The sequence below is a fragment of the Heloderma suspectum genome, chromosome 7 (assembly GCF_057233095.1).
Source record: "Heloderma suspectum isolate Gila_16-S chromosome 7, 16-S_ref, whole genome shotgun sequence".
Classification (NCBI taxonomy): Eukaryota; Metazoa; Chordata; class Lepidosauria; order Squamata; family Helodermatidae; genus Heloderma; species Heloderma suspectum.
In genome coordinates this window covers 121,541,217-121,560,866 of record NC_139464.1, presented here as the reverse complement: position 1 = coordinate 121,560,866, position 19,650 = coordinate 121,541,217, and the positions used below count along the sequence as shown (strand labels likewise).

Sequence of the window (19,650 nt, the reverse complement as noted above, 5' to 3'; positions counted from 1 at the left end):
CTGGCTGGGGCTGATGGGAGTTGAAGACCTAAACATCTGGAGGGCACCAGGTCAGGGAAAGCTGTTCTATGGAATGCTACATTGTTCTATTCTATCCCTCATGCTATTTAATAACATGAAACTATGCATCCAATGTTGCGTTATCTCTGAAAAGTATGCTCTAGCAATCTCAGCTGGTTCAGAATATGACAGCCAAATTGTTAACCAGGACTTGCCATATTGAACTTATTACTCCAGTGCTTGAACACCTACACTAGCTGTGTTTGGTTCTGGACATAATTCAAAGAGCTGGTGATGATCTATAAAGTCTTAAACCACTTAAGACAGTTTGCCTTCTCCTTACAAACTGGCGCACTTGGAGCAGAGCTTAAGAACATAAGAAGAGCCAAGCTGGATCAGACCAAGGGTCCATCTAGTCCAGCGTTCTGTTCACACAGTGGCCAACCAGATGTCAACCGGGAACCCAGAAACAAGACATGGGTGCAACAGCACTCTCCTGCCCATGTGCCCCAGCAACCGGTGTACATAGGCATACTGCCTCTGATACTGGAGGTAGCATGTAGCCATCAGGACTAGTAGCCATTGATAGCTTTCTCCTCCAGGAATTTGTCTAATTCCCTTTTAAAGCCATCCAAACTGGTGGCCATCACTACATCTTGAGGTAACAAACTGTGTTGTGTGAAGAAGTCCTTCCTTCTTCCTGTCCTGACTCTCCCATCCATCAGCTTCATGGGATGAACCCATGTTCTAGTATTATGAGAGAGGGAGAAAAATGTCTCCCTATCCACATTCCCCATGCCATGCATAATTTTGTACACCTCTATCATGTCTCCCCTTACCCTCCTTTTTTCCAAGCTAAACAATCCCAGCTGTTGTAACCTTCCCTCATAGGGGAGACGCTCCAGCCCCTTGATCATTTTAGTTCCTCTTTTCTGCACTTTTTCCAGCTCTACAATATCTTTTTTTAGATGTAGTGACCAGAACTGTACACAGTATTCTAAGAGTGGTCGCACCATAGATTTGTTTAAGGGCAGTATGATATTGGCAGTTTTATTCTCAATTCCCTTCCTAATTATGCCTAACATGGAGTTTGCCTTTTTTACAGCATCCACACGCTGGGTTGGCATTTTCATCAAGCAGTCCACCACAAGCCCAACATCTCTTCCTTGGTTGGCCACTGCTAACTCAAGTCCCATCAGGTTATACCTGAAGGTATTTGCCCCAACATATTATCTTCTGAGGGCAGGCTCAGAAAGTGTGAGGCAGGTGGCACAGACTTTTCTGTAATGGCACCTAAGTTGTGCCCTCCCTAGAGCCATATGCTTGGCATCAAGTTAAAATCGTTTTGTTTACATGAGCTCTTGTGGGAACTGGGCATTATTTTGGAATTCTTTTTTCAGATACAGGATTGAGTTCTGCTGCTGCTTTATCTGTTTGCCGGGATTTTTTTAAATTTTAGCTATGGTTTTGTTTTATATTTTAACTGAAAGCTGCTGTTCAACTCTGAAGATTCTACTCTTGAAAGGCATGGTAAATTTATTTAACAGAATAAACTTCAGGGGTTCCCAACCATTTCAGGTGAATGCGCACATTTGGAATTTTGAGAACATTTTATGGATGCTCTCTCCAAATGGCTGCCATGAGGAAGGCTTCCCATTCACAAAATGCCTACCATGGTGGGTGTGGAAAGTCACAAAACACCCATTTACTGGAAGGAAAACCGGTGAGGCTGAAAGAAAACTAATTTGCCCAGGATCAAGGCAGAGGTGGGTTCTGAATTCCTAAACACAATCCACAGTACATTTGCAACTTCAGAAATCTGCAAATTTCTCCCCCCCCCATGTGCCCAAGTCAATCTCTGCCATGCTGTACTACTGAAATGCCGGTATACCGTACTAGTGAAATGTTGGTATGCTACGTTTTTTAAGTTCCCTCCCCTCCACCACATGTGCAAGTCAGTATCTACCTAGGGAGGCGGTGGGCTCTCCCACACTGGAGGCATTCAAGATGAGGCTGGACAGCCATCTGCCAGGGATGATCTGACTTGGATTCCTGCATTGGGCAGGGGATTGGACTCGATAGTCTTGCAGGCCCCTTCCAACCCTACTATTCTATGAGTCTGTGAAAACCATTCCTTTGTTCTCCCCTACAGATTTTACGGAAGGCACACTTCAAAACAAAGCACTGGGCTGCAGCCACCCACCATTTTTATTTTCTCAGAAACTTCCAAGGCCCTTTACTCTCGGGGGTAAAGTTGGAGCAGCTCTGGGGGCTGACATTTGGTTTTGCAGCACACCAGCCTCCCAGTTAATTTCTTTTAATTAAAAAAATTGTTAAAAGTTTAGAAAAATCAGGAGAGGCAGGAAGCCTGGAATGCACCAAGGGAGGTGTCTTGCAGGCACAGTTGTGGTCACACTCACCACGTTGGGGATCCCCATGTTAAATAAATACATTTGCGAAGCTCAGAATGTCTACTCCGTCTGACAGCCTGGAGAGCAACTACCAATCCCTACATATCCCGTCACCCAAAGTCCTTTTAACTGGAGCTGCTGGGGACTGGACTTGGGACCATCTGCATACAAAGCAAGCACTCTACTACTGACCTATACCCCCCTGGCTTGAAGCCTGCAGAATTAAAGAACACCTGTTTTTCAAGACCGGTATTTACATTTCAGTCTACTGGCATGGAGACCTATAGCACTATACAGCACAGGCACATCTGGCAGTAATAAGTGCACACCATGTTAGTTTGGAAGTCATCTAGCAGTATCGCAATAGCATGAGCTCACGTTCCAGAGTTGCTGAAGACAGCAACATCTGCAGGGCACACAGCAGCACCTCATGGTCCTGCACTGCCACAACAGCAATCAGCCAGCAAGTCACTTTCTTCATCTTGGCTTTGCAAAAAAATAAGAGAGAGATTCTCTTGAACTTAAAGACCATAGTGCTGTAGCGTCACAGCAAAACCCACAGAGCATCCAGGGGATGGGGATGGGAGGGAATCAGGAGAGCTCCATAGTTTTGAGAGTTCTACAACAGGGAGAGAAGGTCAGACACGTAAAGTCCTTTTGCTCACACTTAACCTAACTTTCTGATCCCAATCCCAACCTCACCTCCTTTGATTTGGTTATCCGCAGACCTGTGACGTGAGAATACTGCCATGACTTTCTTTTGCCTTATGTGGGATGGGGAGGGCGGAGCATCCCTTCCTTGATCATGAAAAGTTCACAATGGCAGTTTAAGAACCCCTGTTCTGAGTTTCATGATTTCCATCAAAACTTACACTGGAGCAATTTTAATAGAAGGATAAAAACAGAATCCCCATTTATAGGAAGTGTACACAGCAAGCTATGGCCTTTAAATCTACTATTGATAGAGTTCCACAAATAATTAAATCAGTTTCAGTACAGAGGTTTGGGTACCTGTCACAATAAGAACCTCCTCCAAGTGACCAAGCAGGGAAATTATTGTAAACTGGAATCAAGTTGGCTTTTTTCCAAGTCAACCCGATGACTAACTTAGCGACATGTGGTCAAGTAGGCAAAGAAATACGTTTGTAGGTTAATACATTTTTGAGGGTTTATTTGCGAGGCTGCAGTGCAAGAATTCCCCAATAGCTTACCTGTCAGTAATGATTCCAGATCAGTTTCTAAGTTCTGAAGCAACTGGATCAGGTGGACAGATGCATCAATCAGACCCAAGTTCCTGTTATAAAAGAATAGTTTCTACATTAAGGTTGTTATCTTCCAAAATAAGAAATAGAGAAACCAAAGTTTTATACAAGGATGTATATAAAGCCCCAAATGTGTAATACATATTGTAATATACTAAAACGATTTGGTGACGGCAAACCCCCTGACAGTGATTGGTTGAGTTTCCCTAATCTCAGTGTGATGGAGCAGGCTACAAAGGATTTCTGAATGCCACTGTTAGTTTCTAGAGAGGAACTGGGCAAAAAGAAGGCCTGGGGAAGAGGAAGCATAGAAAAGCACAGGCAGTGGCTTAAAACAACCGCAGGCCCAAAGAGGCAACCTAGGAAAACCTAGGAACCTAGGAAAGGAGGGCTGGAATACGGAAGAATTTACTGAAATTGGCTTTAGCTGTTTAAGGGCGCAATCCTATGGGGATAGGTGGCTGCCTCCAAACTCAGAGGCGACAGCCTATCCAATGCAGGGCAGGAGAAGCACGGAGGGGATGACCCCTCCGTGCTTCAGCCACCCTACATTTGCGGCTAGACAGCCGATTTCAGCTGTCTAGCTGCGGGAAGGCAGGGTGGGGGAAGTGGCTGCTGGATGACACATAGGATGTGTCATACAGGCATTTTCACCTTCCCCGCCCCGGAATGCCCCCCAGAAAGCCCCGTTTTCACTGCTCTGCACTCCTCTTCCAAGTGCAGGGCCATTCCAAGCTGCCTGAGAGGCAGTGTAGGGGGGGGGGGGAGCAGCCATAGGATTGCTCCCTCCATTGTTTTAAATTGTATAAGTTAAAAAAAAAAAGTTTATCAAAATGTTGTTTTTCCTAATGCTGTTGTTATATTTTTTATGAATTGTTGTTCATCAGAGCTTAGGCTATGGGACGATAGAGAAATAAATAAATAAAATAGTCAACAGAAATTAAGCCTAGGAAAGCAAAGCACGCTGGGAGAGAGAACAGACAAAAGAGGAGAGGTGCCCATGACCAGAAGCTATACGAGATAATGTAACCTGAAGTTCACGTATTGACCTGATATAACTAGCAGAAAGATTTGGCTGTAGGACTCTGGGGCATATCCCTCCAACTTTTCACAATGAAAACAGAGACACTCTTTCATAAATGAATACCCATTCTTGTCCCTCTGAAAGTTTAACATTGCCAGACATATACACAAACTCTTTAGAATGTTTAACATCACTGCACATATTGATGTACTGAATCACTAAAACTCAAAAACACATTCACCAACATTTAAGAAGTTATGGATGGAGGATAGAAGGGAAGCTAGAGCATTTTTAAAATGTTGTAACAGCCACCCCACAAATTTCCCCCAGAATCAAGTTAGGGACTGATTTATTATGAACAGTACAGAAAGTAGGAACATATACTACAATAAATTTATTATCTCAGGTTTGAAAATATCCACTCACAACCTGTAGAGACAAGGTCTCCAAGTCCAAGAATTGCCTCCAAGTCAGCAGATGGAGGGGTTTTTTTTATCAACTGGAACAGTTTACTCCTGGGGTCCCCAGTGTAGTTCCCATGGGCACCATCCTTGGTGCCCACCAGGCTTCCTGCCCCTGATTTTATTAAACCGGGGGGGGGGGGGTTAATTTAAAAAAATAACTGGGAGGCCAGATTGCTGCAGAATGAAGTGCCAGCCTCCAGAGCTGCTCCATCTTTATTTCCAAGAATAAAGAGCCTTGGAGGCATTCTGAGAAAACAAAACTTGTGGGTGGTTGCAGGCTAGTGCTTTGTTTTGAAGTCTGCCTTCTGTAAAATAGGTGTTGGAGGACAAAACTGTGGGTTCAAAAGAATGCTTGTGTGCTTTGGAACTCAGAATCCACCTCTGCCTTGTACTAAAGTTCTTGGCCAAGTTAATGTCATTTTAGCTTCACCAGTCTACCATCTGGGCAATGGGTGTTTTGTGACTGGCCACGCCCACCATTTTACAAGCATTTTATGAACGGGAATGCCCTCCTCATGGCAGCCATTTTAGGAGAGCACACATGACACAGTCTCAAAACTCCAGTTGTGCCCACCAACCCAAAAAGGTTGGAGACCCCTGTTCTATTTGTTCTCAGACAGATGGCATGCCATAAATAACTTATATTAATCAAGTTATTTAACAATATAATATGGTGTGTTTATAATATTGTAATATATGTTTGTCAGTTTCCAAAAAACAGCCTGCAATGGGGCTGAACTTGTATGTGTCTTCCAGTAACCAGAATATTCCTGCTATATAAAACTGGGATGACAGATTCCTTCCCCTCAGCCTCTAGAGCATTAGGTTTGGACCCCTCTCATTTCAAACATCCTTCTTTCTATCTCATTTGTCATCAAACAATAGAAAGTTGCGTTCTAAATCAGACAATCCTCCATTCATCCTAAAACAACTGTCTTTCTTCAGCCATGCCCTCCTCTGGCACTCAGGCGATGCTTGGGGAGAGATCCTGATATTTACTGACCCCCTGACATTTTATCTTCACCAAAGGATCAGCCTTATGTATAACAACCACAAAATTACCCTAGAAGGAATGAACAAATAAATAAGACAACACATCAAACGTTCAAATAAATATTTATCAATCATATGCTTCCTTCTAGGAGTTCAAGGGTACATAAATGGGGCTGTCCAATTTTATCACACCAGCCCTGAGAGGTAAGCTAGGCAGAGACACAGTGAACAGCCCAAAATCCCACAGAGAGCTTCATGGCTCAACAGGAGCTTCTCAAGTGGTACTATTCAGAGTTCGAGAAGAAGGCACTCTGGTGACACCATAAGAAGAAGGCACTCTGGTGACACCATAAGAAGGAGGCACTCTGGTGACACCATAAGAAGAAGGCACTCTGGTGACACCATAAGAAGAAGGCACTCTGGTGACACCTGGTTTCTTCTAGTCCAAGTTTATCCCAACTGATTTTGAATGCAGTGTTTTTATAAAATATGGAACTCTCTGTACACTACGTTTAGGAAAGCGCATAGAGCCAGAGGGCCTGAATTGTCACAGAAGCCTCTCCTCCATGCCCACGGTAAGCCATACCTCCACATCTTCATATTGCTAAGCTTATTTGCTTTGCAGCTTTTCTCCATAACCACATGGAAAACTGAGTTTCCAGAAGTCCATATTCTGTGGATGTTATACTATTTCCTGTTTGAAAATACTGTATTTTGCCTTTCCACAGCATGAAGGCAATATTTCCAAGAATAAAATGCCAACAGCTCTTCCAACTGTACGCTCCCGCATCCTAAAGTACTGAAGTCCTCTACTTTTTCAAATGACCTACTGCCTAAATGGTAAGAAAGTACGGGCTACCAATATACACAATTATGTCATTTACCCTTTAACATACAGTTGTTAGAAACTGCGTGGGCAGTGCTGTAATTAATGGTAAAGCATGCCCATGATGCACATTTAAGAAGCTTAGGTAGCTCTGGATAAAGTCAACACTGCCCATATGTATGATTCAGCAGCAGCATTTCTATGCCATTTCAATACCAGAGGAAAATGGCATGAATCCAGATGGATATATAAAAACCTGATCACGTGGTTATTCCATTTTTAAAAAATCATTGCCTCAAGATGGTAACTTTTTCTGGAACCAAAAAGGGATGCGGAAAGCAGGCTAGTTAAGCAAAGAAATGTATCTACCAAGAAAGCCTCATACAATAGTTTGCTACCTAAAGGTAAAAAAAAACTTTGTCCAATACACAACTACTCATTTAGCCAATGAAGACAACTAAAGAGTTATTGCAAATTTTAATCCCTCATTAAGTCGTGACCGTGGTCATTACTGGCATCCAGAAATCCCTAAAACTGGCAATAAGCAACTTTCTACACGTTCTCTTACAAAAAATGCACTATAGTAAATTGATGCTTGCTGTTTTCCTTCTGCACTAATCAGAAGAAAACATTGCCCCCTAAGAGTTTAACTGCATAGAAGAACCATACCATTAAGAAAGTGGAATTAATTTACAGGGTAAACTGATATCACCACCCCCACCTGAAGAATGGTGTGGCAGCATTCCAAGGAACATGTATTCCTTACACATAAAAATCATGGGTTGAATGTTAAAGAGTATGAGATATCTGAAACACAGACATAAATGAAATTAGCAATGAGTTCAGCCATTTCAAGATGAGCATCACACCTATATAACTTTGTACTATTTAACAGTCCTTGAAATAAATGCCAGAACTTAAGCAAGTGATTGGAAAGAGGTTCCACCATGCTCAATGGTGCTTACCTCCCAGCAAGTGTTCTATGAAGTACAACCTTATGGTCAGTTTACATACCTCCTTGAACATAGGAAATAGGTACATTAGGAAGAATCCTTCTCTCTGACATGCTAGCTTTCAATGTGAAGGGAATTTTCACGGCAGAGATTCAAATATGCAACCCAGTACTCAGCATAAAGTGGCATAGCACGTGAGAATCATTACCATTTGATGCTGCTGATTATATAAATAGGCTTCAGCTCTCAGGCATTTTAACTTTATAGCAAGGGAGGGCAACTTGTGGCCCTCCAGATGTTGTTGGACTGCAACCTCCATCATCCCCCACCATTGGCTATGCTGATAGGAGTTGCAGTCCAACAATAGCTGGAGGGCCACAAGTTACCCAGGCCTGCAGAAAAAACTCCTATTTTCCCCTTTCCAAATATCAGGTTGTGAATTATTCTGTGGAGCCACAAAGTGTTTAACTTCATGGAGAGCAACATACTGCCAGATTAACAAGAACCACGGCACTCTGCATGTCCACTGAACACATGCTCCATAAAGCCAGATTTTATACAACTTGCTCTTACTTTAATATAGTAAACAATGGCACACACTAATTAAAATACACCAGCACACAGGATTGCCCAATTCACTTAGGGCTAATCCACTCAGAAGTTCTCCTGCACAAGCCCCAGGGAAGGGAAGTGGAACAAAACAAGAGCTCCTATTCATTTCAACGGGGCTTGCGCAGGAGACCCTCTGAGTGGAAAATGCCCTTACATTTCTACATTCCGCTATGACAACAGCAATAACCTTGCATCTTTGAAGATGCTGTATTGCAGGGGTGGGAACGTTGCTAGGCTACAACTCCCATCATCCCTGAGCATTGGCTATGGTAGCTGAACCTGATGAAAACTGGAGTCCAACAACATAAGTAGGGCCACAGGGTCCCCAGCCCTGATGTATTGCACTGAGAGGTATTTTTTACAGATTTTCAGTGCATTCCTATACATGTTTACTCAGAAATGCCCCACTGTATTCAAATACTTCTCTCCCCAAATCACTTTGCAGACTGGTCCTATTCATATTTACCCAGAAAGCTCACTGAATTTGAGGCAGCTTGCTCCCAAGTAAGTGTGCATAGGGTTGTAGCCTCAGTACTTCAGTGAGTGATAGCATGAGAAAACCTCTGTAAAACATGGCTTTAATAAATAAGCATTAAAATGTTTTAGAATTTATGACTTACAGATGCATTCAAAACTGTGGGAATGAAGCAATAATGCTTCACAGTAGTGAAAAAAATTATACCCCTTTGACTTTCCAGGTCCTCCCAGTGGTTGGAATACTATTAAAATGAAACAGCTGAGTTGAACTGAGCTACCCAGAGATTGGAGAATGTTGTATTCTGCAACAGCCAAATATTCAACCACAAAACTAATACAAAATTCCCAGTTTGTGATGAGAGAAAATCTGAGGCTTGAAACATTTCCATATACAGAAGCAGCAATATAAATTATGTTTAATCACCATTTATTGATGGTACCAGGAAACTGCTCTCCTAATCCATGTCCAGTCTTTTCCATTTGCACATATTTTTCTTTCCCTGCACCCTCCCTCACCCCCACCCCCAGAGAAGTATTAACTACTTTAATTCATAGAGTTGGTCACATATGCATCTGCATCACTCGATCAAATGGTGACGAGAATATGTGGATATGCCATGGACTATGTTTCTTAGAACATTTGTATCCCCACCCCCATTTCCTCAAAGAACCCTCAGTTTACATATGTAACAGCAATTCATCAAGTGTTGTATAATCATGTGAAAAGGGTCAAATGATGTAGTTGTATGTGTGAAATGTACCAGAATAACTTCCAAATTCATTATGGTTTTCAAATATGTAAATCCAAATATCTGAACCTATCTATATCACATGACAACCTTCAAATAAGATGAAGAAGGAACTGGATTCTACGACTTTTCCCACACACTAACAAGGGCCAAGATCTTCAAGCGATAACGGTTTCCCTCAAATTTTGAGCAGGGCTTTGTTAGCTATACTTTCTTAGTATAGCTTTGTATAACATCAGCTCCCCAAACCAACAGGGATAGCGAAATAGAACTATTATATTTTCACCCACTACCATTACCCACATTTGCTAAACAACGCAGGAATACCCGTTCCTGGGTTGTTCACCATTACATCCAAATCTGGAACTCTGGATTGCTGAGGAAACATAAGAAGAGCCATGCAGGATCAGACCAAGAGTCCATCTAGGCCAACATTCTGTTCACACAGTGGCCAAGCAGCCAGCTATGGGAAACCCACAAGTATGACATGAGCGCAATCGCATCCTCCCACTCGTGTTCCCCAGAAACAAGTGTATATAGGCATACCACGTCTAATGCTGAAAGGAGAAACAACCCAGAGCATTATCCCACTGTTTGTTGTTGGGTTAAAACTTCCCCAACAACCCAGGGTTCCAGGTTCAGACATCACTGCGAACAACCCAGAGCATTATCCCATTGTTTGTTGTTGGGTTAAAACTCCCTCAACAACCCAGAGTTCCAGGTTCAGACATCACTACAAACAACCCAGAGCATTATCCCATTGTTTATTGTTGGGTTAAAACTCCCTCAACAACCCAGAGTTCCAGGTTCAGACATCACTGCGAACAACCCAGGAATGGGACGTTCCTGGGTTGTTTAGCAAAGCAGAAGTAGATGAGCAGTCAGGAGCCAGCACACTCATTCACTCCCGAATGCTTGCAAACAACCCATGGCTAACAAACCATGGGTTGTTAAATTGTCTGAACCAGGTCAATATGACTATCAGCTTGGTCCTGGATTACTCACCTAGCACTCAGTCAGCTTGATTCACATCTGAAATGACCCTGTAAACCTTCTCTCTTCCATCAACAAGACCCAGTAGTTCAATACTGCACAGACACATCTACAACCATTGAGTGGTAGCTACTCTCAGTTCAGCCACACAGCCCTTAATCCAAAGTTTTGTGCCGAAGAGGTATCTGTAAACACAGTTGAGTAGTTTGCTTCAGCAACCCCTCAGTGAATTGTGTTTTAAAATAAAAGTGGAATTGAACATACACATATAGACACCCTCTAAATGTGCAGAGACAATTGTTGTCATGCGTGTACAACAACTTTCTGGACTGTAGCTCTAGTGAATAAAACCAAAATATTATTTCATGTCCAAATTTTCTCATGAACTTTATAAAAATAGTTCGTCCAAAGAACTGGATTATTTTAAGGCATGACATGCTTCAAGATATTTAAACTAAGTTCATTCAGACGTTACACCAAGACCATAATTTGGTGGTCCTTGAACATGCGGTCAAGGAATCTTGGGATCGCACCATCTCCTCCATCATCGATTATCTTTCCACTGTGTGGTGACTCCTTGCATTCTATTCTGGTATGAGCAAACCAGAAAACTATTTTTTTGAACTTACATTGCAAACTAGGACCAGAAACCAGAGTCTGATCCTGTTTTCCAATCCTGCTTTGCAGGGCAAGTTCAAATGATAAGTTACTGGCTTGGACAAAACAGTAAACCATGGTTTCAACCAGGATAGGATGCAGAGAGTTGTCACCCAGGAGGGGATGTCAAGCAGATACGAGAACTAAGGCTCCTTGACTGCACATTCAAGTAATGCCAATCCATGCATTATTTGGTTTGATGTTAGATCCGAATCATCATATCATTCAGCTGTTCACATTAACTCCTCCACAAATACCTTTTTGTTTTAAAAACAAAGTTAGATTTTCAATCTGGATCATTGTAGAAGAAAAAATGTGTAGGTATGACTCAAGTCTTAGAAGAGAGCAAGTGTACCATAATGGCTAATAGATGGAGTTGTGAAACTGGAAATCCGAGATTTAAATTTAGTTCTGCCAGAATTCAGCAGGTGAACCCAGATAAACCAATCTTTCCCTCAACCCTCACTTGCACTATAGGAATCATAATGCTGATCTACCCTACAGATTATTTTAAGGATTACTGAGATAATGTATGTGAAACACTCTGAATCAGCTAAAGAGTTATATGGATACTAAGTATTCAGTGCACGCTGATGGTACTATATAAATAATATCAAAGATTCAAAAGCCACACACGTTTTAAGAGATGCAAATGTATGACTAAAATCTGAATTTTGTTATTTACTAGACTTTTGTATGCATAACTCCTGAATTCTTGGTGTAGACAATGTCACTGAACTCCCACCTATTAGTATTTTACTGCGCAATACATTCAAGGTAGGCCGCAGGAGAAATCAACTGGGGGCAGGGGCAACAGATCTCAGAATAAATCCTGCTTATTTCCTGTTTAATAGAAGTATCATTTGATTTCATATACCTCTGAAAGCAAATGAAACTTGGGCAGAACAACCCTATGTTTTCCCAAGGAGCCCTCCAATATCTGAGCGCTCTGAACATCCAATGCCCTACCAGCAGGCGCCTGGCAGAGCAGAAGGACGGATGGAAGTGATCTCCACCGTTCTGTTCCTTTTTTCACTAGATTAATTTTTGAGCACATCTAGTAGAGTCATGGGGACAGAAGCTGGGAGGCTTCAGGAGGTTATGGATCCTCAGCGTTTTCCCTCCCTCCCTTCCCCCTCATTCGCATCCTCACCTGAGGTCAAAGCTCCAGCCTCGGGTGAGGAAGCAACCACAGTTCTTTCCCTGGCATTGCAAGAAGTGGGGGGAAACTATTCCTGTTTGTATTTCTCCTTCCAAGGTTGCAGCAGTACCTATGGCCTCAGAGTGGGAACTCCAAAATAACCTATGGTCCCTGGGATGGCTTCCTAAAGAATCAAACATGTCAATTAGCCTGGGCTACAATTTAACAAACTGAGAAGATTCCCTCACAAGGTTTCACTCAGATACCAGATGTCAGTCAGGTCCTCTGGGGGGTTCAAGTCCTGGGAACAGAGCGCTTATAAGGAAGCAATGGAATGGAATGGAAGTAAAACTTTGGTTCAAAAATAGGCCAGTCATTCCTTGAGGGCAGAAAGTTTTTGCTGCCTGGAGTCTGAGATGCTAACAGCCAAGTTGTGGAACAACAGACCAGTAGAAGAAGAACTTACAATGTTTGTTACTCCCTGCAGCTAGCAGCTCCATGAGTCTGAAATGTTCCCTATAGAAAAAGTCTGCTTGTACAGGTTTCTGCCCACACAGTATGTCTTTCACCAATCCAGAACCAAATGTCTAGTTGGCAACTGAAAAGAAGGAAAAAGGCCAAAAAGAAGGCAAGAAGATTTAGGGGAGTCAGTAAATTTTTAAAAAGCAACTGAACCCCCCAGAGAGGGACTTCAGATCTTTTTTCTTTGCTTTGCTTTTTTGGCACAGCTCTGTTTTTTGCTAATAGATTTTTGCTAGCTTGGGGGCCTTTTTAGCCATAGTTTGCTTGTTTGCCTGTTGGGACAGCAGGGGATTTCTTACTTCGACCATATCCTTTCTTCAGCTTTTAAGGCTGCAGCTAGCCATTTCTGAATTAGCTTTTGGGGGTTAGATGCCTAGCTCCTAAGCAACTTAATTCAGTTTTTCTCCACTATTTCATTTTACTCACTGGTGAGTCTTAGGCTTCACCACCTTTTCCATTTTAAAACATTTTCTTCACTTCTGACCTGCATTAATTCTCCTATCTGGATTTTGCTGGGTCTTATACCTTGGACCCCGGAAAAGGTCTCCTCCAATCTATATCGGGGTCCAGGGGAGCCTGGTATTTAGATCTTTGCCCAGGATAGGTAGCTATACATTCCTTTTGATCCCCCCACCTCCTTCCTTTTCCGTAAAGGTTCGGATTACAGTTATTTAGTTAAAAGCTTCCAACATTGCATTTAACTAGTTTGGACTGGTGGAAGTTTAAGTGGCGCTATATAACAATTCAAACTGCTGCTAGTTGGGCTTACTATAACTTTTGTACGTCACAGTTATTCCATTTGAGAATCATGGAAGGTGCAATCCTATGCATGTTTAGACAGGAAACAAGTCCTAAAACTCCCAGCACTCCCCCACCAGCCATGCTGCTTGGGGAATGCTGGGAGTTGTAGGACTTTTTTCTGTCAAAACATGCATAGGATTGCACCCTAATACAGTTTTCCTAATATTGTTTCCTAATAGGTCTCAGCAAGAGTTAAGCTGCAGTTTACTTTGAATGATGTAGGATTTGCAAGTAACCCATGCAGTTCTTAAGTACAAATGTATTTTCTCCACAATCATTGTATGTTTCACATTTAAATTTTACATGTTATGTCCTTTTACATTTACTTCTCTATAAATCATTCATATCTTAATTTTTCCTGTGTGGCATGTTTTCATTTGTTTAACAAGTTAAAGGGCACTGACGAGCAAAGGGCTGGATGCGCCTGATCTCAGAAGCTAAGCAGGGTCAGCCCTGGTTAGTACTTGGATGGGAGACTGCCTGGGAATCAGGCTTCCTGCACTGAGCAGCGGGTTGGACTCGATGGTCTTGTAGGCCCCTTCCAACCCTATGATTCTATGAATTTTTTCCTAGTTGAGTTTTAAAATATATTTTTGAATATATTGAACTTTTAAATAGTCAGAATAGGCAAAGTCAGGGCCTCATTTTCACTAGAGACAAGTCATCTTCTATTAATATGCCAAGAGTGGATGCAAAAAGATGGAGTGAACTAGTAAGGAGGAGAGAAATGCATTTCAAAGAGAGCTCACTTCAAATGTTAAATCAAATAAAAACTCAATAAGGTGAAACAAATGACTGCATTAAGCTTTTTTTTAAAAAAAAGATGCCAGCTTGTGCCTACTAATGGGGGCCACAACTATACCTGATAATATTTTGATTATCCACACACTGAACACAGGCATTCCGAAGGCATCTGAAACATTCTGATAGCAGCAGCAAACATGAATCTAGATGTTGTAGTTTACTGGTGTCCTTGTAGGCCACATCAGTTTCATGTGAAGCTTTCTTCAAAATTTGCAGGAGATTTTGGAATAGGCTTTCAGTTGCTGCTTCCCTGAAATGAAAAACAAATGTCAAGTGAAGCAAACAGTATCAACAATGAATGAATAAATGCATCAAAGAAGAAGGAGGAGGATGCACCAGGCAAGTTTTCTTCTTGTTAAAGAAAATGATAATCCAAAATGTTTCCATATTTTGTCCTAGCCAGAGCTAGAAAAAGAGCAAATAAAAACTTACCTGGGTTTTAAAATATTTACTGATACAAAGGAACTCAAGATTTTCTCAGGCCCCTACAGGGTCCAATTTCTAAAACTGCAAAGCCAGTTCATAAAAATAGAAGTATTTCTAGATCTGGTGCTAAATATCTCAGATCAACACAAGATGATTTATTTTTTTTTATAGCCACTTTTCTTCCAAGGGACACAAAAAGGTTTCCCAGAAAGTCTCCCATCCAGGCTATGACCAGACCCAGACCTGTTTAGCAAGTTGCCACATCACATGCCTTCAGGCTAAGATGAGGCAACCGTCTGGGTCTGGTCAATGCCTGGATGGAAGACAGGAACATACCATGTCACATCATTGGCCCATCTAGCTCACTGCTGCCTACGCCGACTGGCAGCAGCACTCCAGGTTTTCGGACACTAGTCTTCCCCAGCCCGCTCAAGAGATACGAGAGATTGAACCTGGGACCTTTTGCATGCAAAGCTTGTGCTCTACCACTGAGCTACACCCCTCCTTGTATGCTAGCTTCAGTCCCATGGAAACAAGGAAGATAAGAAATACGTTTTAAATGAGGGTTCTGATACACACAATAGGGTTTCCAAACTTCTGATAACAGATGAAGCATACCGTTTCTGAATTAAAACTGCAGGTACACTTACACCCAAAAAGGTATACGAGAAAGAGAGGAACCTACTGGCAGAACACCCTGTGTGTTTTTCGCTCAAGTCACACTGTTCTGGGTGCCCTTCTTTTAAGGGCAGATAATGTTGTTGCATCTCTGCATTAGGAGTGACTGCATTATCCAATCACATTCAGTGCACGAACACAGTATAACAGGGCTGGGCAAGTTGTAGCCCTCCGTATGTTTTGGCCTAGAACTCCCACCATCCCTAGCTATTGGCTATGCTGGCTAAGGCTGATGGGAGTTGTAGTCCACATCTGATGGGAGTTGCAGCCAAAAGCGGCCCACCGCTAAAGTAAAGCTACCTGCCTGAAAACAGAGAATGGTTGGAACAAGACAAGGCTAAAGCAGTGAATCATGCAGTTACAATCAGTAGACTCCTCTGCGTATGAATACTTTAGGCTTATAATCCAAAGAAGCATGAAACTAACTCCAAGGGAACGTTAGACTTATTTTCCTGTAACAACATAGCAAACTGTTTTGAAATTGAAATCCAGCAGTTCAGAAAGAAAAAAATTAAAAGTCCCACTGGGCTGGTGGAAGGCCCTTCCAAGTATTTCTTTGAATTATTTCTCATGAAACGTTAGCATTTTTCTCACAGCGAACTGGGAATTTCTGGTATATACCATCAACCTTGGTATTTTCCTGGACCAGCTGCATGAGACTGGAATAAGGGGAACTACTGAAATGGTTCTGTTCCTAAAATGGTTCTGTTCCTACCATTCCAAGGAGTGGTGTGGAGGGATTGTGAATTGGCCCCTTGGCAACTGTGCTGTGGGGTGCCTCAGGGCATGATCCTGTCACCAATGTTTTTTAACACCTATATGAAGTCATTGTGTGTGGTTATTAGGGAATTCGAGATGAGGTGTCATCCGTATGCAGATGATAACCCCTCTCTATTTCTCTGTTACACGAGTCAAGTGTGGCCTGGGCCATGAACGGGATACAGTGGTGGGTTGGATGAAAGCTAACCAAATTAAATTGAATTCTGGTAAGATAAAGTATTTGTGGGTGGGGTGGTTCCCACATCCAGAAGTTTACCTGCCCTGGCTGGGGTTGCACTCCCCCTATAGGTACGTAGTCTGGGGGTGTTCTTGCATTCATCTGTCACCTGAAGCCCAAGTAGCCTTGGCAGCAAAGAGTGGCTATTACCAGCTCTGGCTAATATGATCCATTCCTGGACAGGGATGGCCTGGCCAGTGATCCATGCATTGGTAACCTCAAGATTGGATAATTGTAATGTGCTTTATGTGGGGCTGCCTCATTCAACTTCTTCCTTTGCTGTTAATTTTTCCTTTTCTGTGTGATGTTGTTTGTTTAAATGGCATTTAGATAGTCCCTGGGAAACGGCGTGTGAAAAATGTGATGGTTTGACTTTTGAAAAGAGCCCTGGATGTTGATTATTTGCAGCTGTGGGAGTGAGATATAAAGATGACTGGGGAACTTGGTAGTGATGGCTTACTGCTCAGTTGTTGAACTGGATATAGGTAGTGCAGCTAAAAACTATCTGGTGGTTTGGCATTTCTAATGTTGGAGCATGGTTTTATGTTTTTAATAACAGAATTATTATTAAAATAATAATTCTATTATTATTCAATTCACATTTGAATTCGTAGAAATGAACCTATTTTTTGTCCATGGTTTTGTGCTATATGCCATTTGGCTTTTACGCAAGAGTGTTTTTAAATGTCTATATTTTATTGTGCTGTAGGCAGCCCCTGAAGAAGATGACCTGTTCCAAAACGCTGGACAAGCACACATTAAAACGGTCACTTTTGTGACTCAGGGTGTTTAGACAGAATACAGTCCTTCAACTTCCAGCATGCCCCAACCAGCCATGGCTGTCTGGGGAATGCTGGGAGTTGTATGTCTAAACTTTCTGTCTAAACATGCATTGGATTATTCCCTAAAGGTGCGATCAGATGCATGTTTAGACAGAAAAAAAGCCTACAATTCCCAGCATGCCCAGGCCAGGATGTTGGGAATTATAGGCCTTTTTTCTATCTAAAAAGAAAACCATAAGGTGCAATCCTAAGCAGGTTTAGACAGAGAAAAGGCCTACAACTCCCAGCATGAGCTGGCTGAGGCATATTGGGAGTTGTAGGCCTTTTCTCTGTCTAAACATGTATAGGATTATACCTTTAGTCACTTGGGGGGTTTTTTGGATTGGAATGCCTACCTGTTTTGATTTCATATATTAACCAGTGAATGTGCTTAACCTCCATGTGGTGACTATGTATAATGACCGGGCAATAAACACACTGTCTGCTGTTGATCATGCTCTGCTGTTAACCATGCTCATTTGTGAACTTTTTCCATGATGTCCAGTGGCCAGAGTTTCCTACAAATTTTCCATTCATCTCACATTAACAGCAGTTACACTGTAACCAATCCAAAGTCCCACACAACCTCCAATAAACATACAGAACTCTTGCACCATGTACTGGATTTTTCTCCTGTAAAATATGTCAGGCATGTGCCAAGCCAAGCAAATGTTAAAACACTTCTTTTCAGATCTTTCCTATTATAGTCATTACTGCTAATGCTTTAGCACCATTACAGCAAGAAGAAAATCAGAAGAACCAATTTAATTGCTATCTTCCTGTAAACAGAAAAGGGCACTCTCTCAATAATTTTACTCTATATACCACCATATTATTAAAATACCAAATATTGAAAGCAACATCATATTAAATTAGCCATAAAATATTTTGGCCTTCCAACAGTCTCAAGATCAGGGGTCAGCTTTGGCATGGACCTTGTGTTCATTTAATTTGTTTTTCTACACCATTTTATTTTGAGAAGGGTTTTTGGATATTCTCATGAAAATTATAGACTGCTATTTCTGCTCTGCTGCAATAAGGCTCATCAAAGTCCACAGCCAAGAATGTTTCTGCTCTACGGTTAGGATTACTTCAGATCACAGGGGACAAGGTCGCCCACATCAGATTTGCTAATGTGGGACAGCTATGACCATGTCATGAACTATGACAATTATTGATTCTAAAAAGTAGGCCTCAGATATTGGCCAAGATCCAAAGGCTCAGAACAGGGCTTGCGCTAGTCATGGAATTGTTCTTTGAACAACTGACCCCAATCCCGTAATAAAACTACTTTTTAGAATCCTACTTGGTTTCAACAGCAGTTTGCCATGATGTCCAGTGGCCAAAGTTTCCTACGAATTTTCCATTCATCTCACATTAACAGCAGTTACACTGTAACCAATCCAATCCAAAATCCGAGAACTCCTCTGGGTTCAAATAACTAGTTCTTTGAACTAGTATCCTGCTGGTTCTTTGAGCTTTTTGTCACTAGGTGAAGGATACAGAGAACCTATTTTAACTACTAGGGATACTAAGTAAAAGCAGGCAGCAAGAAAGAAAAGGGAAGCAAAATAAACGGCGACGGCGACCGAATAAATAACTTTTCTCCGGCATACATTCTAAGCCACCGTGCAGAGATTTTTTTTTTTTTAAAAGGTGCAACCCTATGCACTGCAAGAAGATCAAACCGGTCCATCCTCCAGGAAATAACGCCAGACTGCTCACTGGAGGGAAGGATATTAAAGGCCAAACTGAAGTACTTTGGCCACATCATGAGAAGACAGGAGACCCTGGAGAAGATGCTGATGCTGAGGAAAGTGGGAGGCCAAAGGAAGAGGGCCGACCAAGGGCAAGTGGACGGATGATATTCTGGAGGTGACGGGCTCGACCGTGGGGGCGCCCGGGGTGGCGACGGCCGACAGGAAGCTCTGGCGCGGGCTGGTCCAGGAAGTCACGAAGCGTCGGAAGCGGCTGAGCGGATAAACAACAACAAGCACAACCCTATGCATGTTCAGGCTGAGGAAAGCCCCGCACCTCCC

The 19,650-nt window shown here is 42.3% G+C and overlaps 1 protein-coding gene across 6 annotated transcripts in view; it reads right to left on the bottom strand.

Moving 5' to 3' along the window:
- The window catches only part of ATXN10 (ataxin 10), a 116,424-nt gene that overhangs the window by 96,157 nt on the left and 617 nt on the right, over positions 1–19,650 (bottom strand). For all 6 annotated transcript variants that reach the window (XR_014784505.1, XR_014784506.1, XM_084811313.1 and 3 more), the window contains exons 2-3: positions 14,748–14,939; positions 3,623–3,705 (exon numbers count right to left, since the gene is read on the bottom strand). Coding sequence is in view for 4 of the 6 variants with exons in the window: in XM_084811313.1 (XP_084667439.1) it covers positions 3,623–3,705; positions 14,748–14,939 (275 nt within the window). In the remaining 2 variants the exon portion in view is untranslated. The remainder of the gene's footprint in view (positions 1–3,622; positions 3,706–14,747; positions 14,940–19,650) is intronic.